The sequence below is a fragment of the Homarus americanus genome, unplaced genomic scaffold (assembly GCF_018991925.1).
Source record: "Homarus americanus isolate GMGI-L3 unplaced genomic scaffold, GMGI_Hamer_2.0 scaffold40207, whole genome shotgun sequence".
NCBI classification, from domain to species: Eukaryota; Metazoa; Arthropoda; class Malacostraca; order Decapoda; family Nephropidae; genus Homarus; species Homarus americanus.
In genome coordinates, this window is record NW_024712555.1 from 5,234 (window position 1) to 14,766 (window position 9,533).

Sequence of the window (9,533 nt, forward strand, 5' to 3'; positions counted from 1 at the left end):
ACTGGGTGGTGTAGGGTTGGTGCTACTGGTTGTGGTAGGTTGGTGCTGGGTGTGGGTTGGTGCTACCGGTTGTGGTAGGGTTGGTGCTACTGGTTGTGGTAGGGTTGGTGCTACTGGTTGTGGTAGGGTTGGTGCTACTGGTTGTGGTAGGTGTTGGTGTTACTGATTGCGGTAGGTGTTGGAGCTACTGGTTGTGGTAGGGTTGGTGCTACTGATTGTGGTAGGTGTTTCCTGATAACTATGATAATTAGCTAGTCTCAGTTTCTCCCTACATAAAAGACAGATGATTCATTGTCATATGTGTAGGGAGGAAAGACGCTCCATGGAGAATGTTTCACCACTACCAACAAGCCCTGACCGGCCGCCCTCACAACACTACTACTTAATTATCACTTATCAAAATTCAAGTACATTTACAACCAATATTATTATAATCACTTCTCAATTAATTAACACCACTGCCATCCACTCCCAGAAAATACCATTAATTCACTTCATACACCAGCAGATTAACTTTGATTTAAATCAAAGTTAATCTGCTGGTGTAACGAAAACAGATATCTTAGTTATAAAACAAGATTATATGAACAGATAACAGTAGTTGTGGTCGGTGGTATGTAAGGTACAGTACGTAGGGGGTACCTGTATAAAGCTAGAACCATGAACTTGTGTCAGAACTCTTGGCTGGTTGTGTCACACTGCACCACAGAGTTACGGTGAAGACAGTTTTGTTGGGCACTGTATGTCGCAAGGTTAACTTAAGAATATGAAAGGCTGCAAAAAACAAACACACACACGGGTAAATAAGCAGTTTCCTCCAGTCTTATGTTCTTATGTTCTTTCCAATCTTAATACAACCCTGAAAACTTATACAACCCTCCGGTCTTAATACAATCCCCAATCTTTACAACTGGCCAATCACACCCCCCCCCCCGCCATCTGTTCCATACACTCAAAGTTTTGTGTTTGTTTTTTACCTAAGTTTGATGTGATAAGTTCGTGAACAAAGCTTAAGTTTGGTGAGCTTGAACTAGTTCTTCCCTCGTCCTGACTTAATAAGATCTACTTTGTTAAGATGTTAAGAAGTTTGTAAGCGTTCAGGCTAGGTTAGGTTAGGTCAGGTTAGGTTAGGTTAGTATCGTAACGTACACCACATGTTCACTACAGCAGTACACCACATGACACCACTACACCACATGTTCACTACAACAGTACACCATGCGTTCACTACATCACTACACCACATGACACCACTGCACCACATGTTCACTACACCACATGTTCACTACACCACATGTTCACTACACCACTACACCACATGTTCACTACAACAGTACACCACATGTTCACTACACCACTACACCACATGTTCACTACAACAGTACACCACATGTTCACTACACCACTACACACCACATGTTCACTACAACAGTACACCACATGTTCACTACACCACTACACCACATGTTCACTACAACAGTACACCACATGTTCACTACACCACTACACCACATGTTCACTACAACAGTACACCACATGTTCACTACACCACTACACCACATGTTCACTACAACAGTACACCACATGTTCACTACACCACATGTTCACTACACCACTACACCACATGTTCACTATAACAGTACACCACATGTTCACTACACCACTACACCACATGTTCACTACAACAGTACACCACATGTTCACTACACCACGACGCCACATGTTCACTACAACAGTACACCACATGTTCACTACACCACTACACCACATGTTCACTACAACAGTACGCCACATGTTCACTACACCACATGTTCACTACAACAGTACACCACATGTTCACTACACCACTACACCACATGTTCACTACAACAGTACGCCACATGTTCACTACACCACATGTTTACTACAACAGTACACCACATGTTCACTACACCACTACACCACATGTTAACTACAACAGTACACCACATGTTCACTACACCACTACACCACATGTTCACTACAACAGTACACCACATGTTCACTACACCACTACACCACATGTTCACTACAACAGTACACCACATGTTCACTACACCACGACACCACATGTTCACTACAACAGTACACCACATGTTCACTACACCACTACACCACATGTTCACTACAACAGTACGCCACATGTTCACTACACCACATGTTTACTACAACAGTACACCACATGTTCACTACACCACTACACCACATGTTCACTACAACAGTACGCCACATGTTCACTACACCACATGTTTACTACAACAGTACACCACATGTTCACTACACCACATGTTCACTACAACAGTACACCACATGTTCACTACACCACTACACCACATGTTCACTACAACAGTACACCACATGTTCACTACACCACATGTTTACTACAACAGCACACCACACAGCCCACTACACCACATGTTTACTACAACAGTACACCACATGTTCACTACACCACTACACCACATGTTCACTACAACAGTACGCCACATGTTCACTACACCACATGTTTACTACAACAGTACACCACATGTTCACTACACCACATGTTCACTACAACAGTACACCACATGTTCACTACACCACTACACCACATGTTCACTACAACAGTACACCACATGTTCACTACACCACTACACCACATGTTCACTACAATAGTTCACCACATGTTCACTACACCACTACACCACATGTTCACTACAACAGTACACCACATGTTAACTATACCACTACACCACATGTTCACTACAACAGTACGCCACATGTTCACTACACCACATGTTTACTACAACAGTACACCACATGTTCACTACACCACTACACCACATGTTTACTACAACAGTACATCATATGTTCACTACACAAGATCTTCACCACACTAGATGTTCTCTACACTATATCAATGTTCCAACCTAATGTATTTTTGTTGAAAACATCAAAAACAGCTTGTACCTCTGAATTTCTTACTTTACGTCTCCAAGAGATCTTTATATAATATATTGTAATTTACAAATATGTTTAAACACATTGTTCTACGTAACGCAGCACAGCAACGGTTAGTGGAGGCGAGAAAAGCGGCACGAGACGCCGAGGTACGCCGGGCCAGGGCCTGGAGAGACAAACAATTGAAGGCCAACTTAGCCACGAAGCTGTCTACCCCAAAATCTCTAGGCCAAGATAACAAGTCTAAAGGAATCTTAAAGGAGTGGAAGCGTCTGGGCTTCACTGTGTTACCTGTATTCACTTTTGAAGATATAAAGGATTTTCAATTTGTAAAAAATCTGGGGAAGGGCTCTCACGGCACCGCTAGCCTCGTCGAATGTGACGAAACAAATTTTGTTTTAAAACTCGCCGCTATGCATGAAAACGTCGACAATTATGAACTGGAGGCAAAGTTACATATGATTGCTGGCGGAGCAGGCGGTACCCCAGTCCTTGTGGGTCTGTGTAGGAAGCCCCTCGCTCTCTTAATGTCGTTCGTCGGGCACCAAAACCTTGGGGAGTATATTTCACAAAACCCACCGGATACCAGGGCTCTATATAATATTCTCTCCTCTGTCGCTTACGAGCTACAAAAACTGAATGAAAAAAAAATTATACACAATGATCTTAAACCCGATAACATCTTAATACAGGATATGGGTAATGGAATTAAAATAAATATCATAGACCTAGGTCTGAGTGGCATCTCTGGCCGTCACTTGTCCGTGAACCCCGAAGATGAGAAGACATATCCTTGGATGTGCCCCCTCTTATTCCGGGGAGGAACCTGCAGCCCCGCCACCGATCTGTACTCCTTCATCTATTTTGTGGAGAGTTGCATGGATTCCGTTATCGCCGACAGTACTGTGAAAGAAGCCGTGGTGAGGCTCGTCGCCGACACAAAAAGGCGAATAGTCGACACCGAGAACTGCCCCGACTACCCAAGTGTGCTTGCCGACTTAAAAGAAATTTTAAAAGCATGAATGGTGCCACTATGTTCATCCGTATAATAAAACATTTTTAAAATCAAGGTATTTTTATTTCTTTATGGTTCCTTATTATTATTATTATTATTATTATTATTATTACTATTATTATTATTATTATTATTATCTGCTGACGGTTTTTAGGAAAGTCTTCGAGGTAGTAGATAAAGACGATAATTACGATGTTATTTACTTAGACTTTAGCAAAGCGTTTGACAGAGTACCACATCAAAGGCTTCTGAGAAAACCTAAGGCTCCTGGTATCGAGGGGAAAGTTTAAAATTGGATAAAATCGTGGCTCACCGATAGAACGCAGAGGATCAGCGTAGATGGTGTTAAATCTGAGTGGGGCCGTGTAACCAGTGGGGTTCCCTAGGGGTCAGTACTGGTCCCACTCTTGTTCATAATCTATATAAACGATCTAGATACTGGGATCAGCAGTGACATAAGCAAGTTTGCGGATGACACCAAAATAGGGCGGCAGATTAATTCAGGGCAGGATGCAAATGCACTACAGGAGGATTTCAATAAACTGCAGGAGTGGTCAGAGAAATGGCGAATGAAATTCAACACCTGCAAGTGCAGCGTACTTAATATTGGTAGAACAAATACTGATAATGTATACAGCCTTAACAACATCAACCTAGAGAACTCGACTTGTGAAAGAGACTTAGGGGTACTTGTAAGCCCAGACCTACGGGCCTACAGTAGAAAACAGTGCGCTAATGTTCGAAATAAGGCACACAGAGTATTAGGTTTTATATCTAGAAGGGTAAGTAATAATAGTGCAGAGGTCTTATTGCAACTATATCTTGCGTTAGACAAGCCGCACTCGATTATGCGGTTCAGTTCTGGTGCCCCTATTATAGAATGGATATTAATTCACTGGAGTCGGTGCAGCGAAGAATGACGAAAATGATTCCGGGACTTAGAAACCTTCCATGTCAAGATAGGTTAAAGAAACTAAACTTACATTCCCTAGAAAGACGAAGAGTGCGGGGAGATATGATAGAAGTATTTAAGTGGGTGAAAGGAATCAATAAAGGAGATATAGATAAAGTTCTTATAATATCCGAGCAGGATAGGACTCGGAGCAACGGATTTAAGTTGGATAAGTCTAGGTTTAGGAGGGAAATAGGAAGGAACTGGTTCACAAATAGGGTGGTGGACGAGTGGAACAAGCTTAGCAACTTTGTAGTAAGTGCGGGAACGCTGAAGAGTTTTAAAAGGAGGCTAGATAGATTCATGGATGATAGAGAGTGGTAGTAACTCTCGACAGGAGCTGCCATGCACAGGCCAACCGGCCTATTGCAAACTCCTTATGTTCTTATGTTCATATTTATCGTTACCATTTTTATCACCTATCACCATCATCATCATCATCATCACCACCATCACCACCACCACCATCACTACCACCACCACCACCACCACCACCATCACCACCACCATCACCACCACCATCATCATCACCATCACCACCACCATCATCACCATCATCATCACCACCACCATCACCACCATCACCACCACACCATCATCACCACCATCACCACCACCATCATCATCACCATCACCACCCACACCATCACCACCATCATCATCACCCACCATCACCACCACCACCACCATCACCACCACCATCATCACCACCACCACCACCATCACCACCATCACCACCACCATCATCACCACCACCATCACCACCACCACCATCATCACCACCATCACCACCACCATCATCACCACCACCATCACCACCACCATCACCACCATCACCGTGACTCAGGTGAGTCAACAATCAATACATCTTGTGTTATTGGCCATCAGTCTCTTGTTCTTTACCTGGTGGTCTGCTTAATGACCCGCACACCTGGTCGTGAATGATGCCGCTGGTCGCTCATCTCCCTCTACAAGACAGTGCTAAGCCACCACAACAACACAAGACGAAATTCATAGCTTACAGTACTGGTGAAATGAACCTTAATGACCATGCTGTTGATACTATATTTGTTAACTCGGTACACATATGTATGCTCACACAAGACAGTGATAAACAACACACTAATTTAGGGCGAAGTTCTTACTGAATATTATTGGGTTTTTACCTTTCGTGGTCATGTTTATAGGTAAGCTGTTTATGCAGACTGGACATATACACCTCCTGCATACAGTGCTATCCAACAAACACTCTTAAAACGAAACTCCTATCAATACCAATCGTAAACTAGACCTTAAAGACATTGCCGAATAGGTCAATATCCCTCCCACAGATAGTGGTAACCAACAAGACCAATTTAGGGTTGAATTCCTAGGCTACACTATTGATATATTGACCCATCTCGAACCTGTTATGCCCGGCTGGTGTAAATATTGGACCCTGGGTGAGAGAGAGAGAGAGAGAGAGAGAGAGAGAGAGAGAGAGAGAGAGAGAGAGAGAATATTATACACAGTACCATGAAATATACAATGACTTTTCTTTTATAATTACGGTGGATCCTGCATAGGCCTATACATTATGACTAGGCCTGAGTTTTATAAGTTTATACATTAATAACATTGTAACAAGTAACGTCATATTACAGTTAACTCATTTATTGACCTATTACTGAGATGAGACCTTGTTGGACTGACCTTCCTGCCAGGGGTCTAGTGTGGCTCAATCAAGGCTGTTCCATCTCCTCAACAGACGCTACGGACACTGTACTGTATACCAGCGTCAGGGTGGGCACTACCTGGGGTCCACACACACACTCTCTCTACAGGCAAGGTTGGGGCCCCCTGGGACATCTTCCGTGACACATTTGATCGTTTAAATATTTCATGAAGTTTCGACACAGTTGACGGCTTACCATCTGTTAGGGTGTGTGTGTGTGTGTGTGTGTGTGTGTGTGTGTGTGTGTGTGCGCAGCTAAAATCCCCAGAATAACACACCACAACACACCACACCACACCACACCACCACAACACACCACACCACACCACGCACCACACACCACACCACACCACACCACCACATCACGCACCACACCACACCACCACACAACACCCCCTTTCACACACCCACACCACACGCACCACACACCACGCAACCACACACCACACCCACACCACACCACCACACCACGCACCACACACCACCACCACACACCACGCACCACACACCACACCACCACACCACCACACACACCACAACACACCACACCACACCACCACAACACACCACACCACCACACCACACCACACCGCACCACCACAACACACCACACCACACCACACTACACCACACCACACCACCACAACACACCAACACCCCACACCACACCGCACCACCACAACACACCACACCAACACACCACACCACCACACCACACCGCACCACCACAACACACTACACCACACCACACCACCACAACACACCACAGAGTTAAAATCCCACAGCCATTAAAAATAACAGTTATCGGCTACCTGATATATAGTGTTATACTCAGATCACAATCACACCTTAATAACAGTAATAACATTGACTTATGGACCAACAATCACACATGAGATTGTATATACTGCCTGGCCGGTTGTTCAGTGTTATGTTTTATTTGTTGATGTTGTTGATGTCTTTGTTGTTATTATGGAGCTTCAGATTATAATACTACCAACCTTCTCTGTTATGTGGAATTGTAATACAACTTTTCTTTATCATTTAGGAGAAAAAAATCACACAGGACTGCCAACACTACCACAAGACACGTAACATAATCACACACAGGGCTGCCAACACTACCACAACACACGTAACATAATCACACACAGGGCTGCCAACACTACCACAACACACGTAACATAATCACACACAGGACTGCCAACACTACCACAACACACGTAACATAACCACACACAGGACTGCCAACACTACCACAAGACACGTAACATAATCACACACAGGGCTGCCAACACTACCACAACACACGTAACATAACCACACACAGGACTGCCAACACTACCACAACACACGTAACATTATCACACACAGGGCTGCCAACATTACCACAACACACGTAACATAATCACACACAGGGCTGCCAACACTTACCACACGTAACATAATCACACACAGGGCTGCCAACACTACCACAACACACGTAACATAACCACACACACACAGGGCTGCCAACACTACCACAAGACACGTAACATACACACAGGTCTGCCAACACTACCACAAGACACGTAACATAATCACACACAGGCTGCTAACACTACCACAAGATACGTAACATAATCACACACATTAGGCTGCCAACACTACCACAAGATACGTAACATAATCACACACACAGGGCTGCCACCACACAACACACGTAACATAACCACACACAGGCTGCCAACACTACCACACAACACACGTGACAACCACACACAGGGCTGCCAACACTACCACAACACACGTAACATAATCACACACACGGCTGCCAACACTACCACAAGACACGTAACATAACCACACACAGGGCTGCCAACACTACCACAACACACGTAACATAACCACACACAGGGCTGCCAACACTACCACAACACACGTAACATAATCACACACAGGGCTGCCAACACTACCATCATCACACGCAACATAATCACACACAGGGCTGCCAACACTACCACAACACACGTAACATAATCACACACAGGGCTGCCAACACCACCACAAGACACGTAACATAATCACACACATGACTGCCAACACTACCACAAGACACGTAACATAATCACACACAGGACTGCCAACACCACCACAACACACGTAACATAATCACACACAGGGCTGCCAACACCACCACAACACACGTAACATAATCACACACAGGACTGCCAACACTACCACAACACACGTAACATAATCACACACAGGGCTGCCAACACTACCATCATCACACGTAACATAATCACACAGGGCTGCCAACACTACCTACACAACACACGTAACATAATCACACACAGGACTGCTAACACCACCACAACACACACGTAACATAATCACACACAGGACTGCCATAACACTACCACACAACACACGTAACATAACCACACACAGGGCTGCCAACACTACCACAACACACGTAACATAACCACACACAGGGCTGCCAACACTACCACAACACACGTAACATAATCACACACAGGGCTGCCAACACTACCATCATCACACGGTATCTGGGTGTTGCAAATTGACTTCACATTCCATTTACTTTTTACTCTATAATATTCATTGGATGTAGCGATACATGTGACGGAGTTGCACACACACACACACACACACACACAAACACACACACACACACACACACACAAAATTATCACCGTCATCACACCTGACAAATACTGTGTTGTGTAAATTAATTCAATTATTCTCTCGTCGGTGCAAGCCGTTTGACACCTCCCTCCCTTCTCTCCCTTTCTCCCTTCTTTCCCTCTTTCCTTTCTCTCCCTCTTTCCCTTCCTCACTTCCTCCACTCCTCTCTTCTCTCCCCCTCTCCCTTCTCCCCCTCTCTCCCT

General features: G+C 44.4%; 1 protein-coding gene across 1 annotated transcript; it reads left to right on the forward strand.

Annotated features, from left to right (window-relative positions):
• The first annotated feature begins 3,029 nt into the window (after positions 1-3,029).
• Positions 3,030-3,980, forward strand: LOC121863809 (U-box domain-containing protein 35-like). Its single transcript, XM_042362658.1, has one exon. It carries the CDS (start codon positions 3,030-3,032, stop codon positions 3,978-3,980), a length of 951 nt encoding a protein of 316 aa, XP_042218592.1.
• Positions 3,981-9,533: the final 5,553 nt, after the last annotated feature.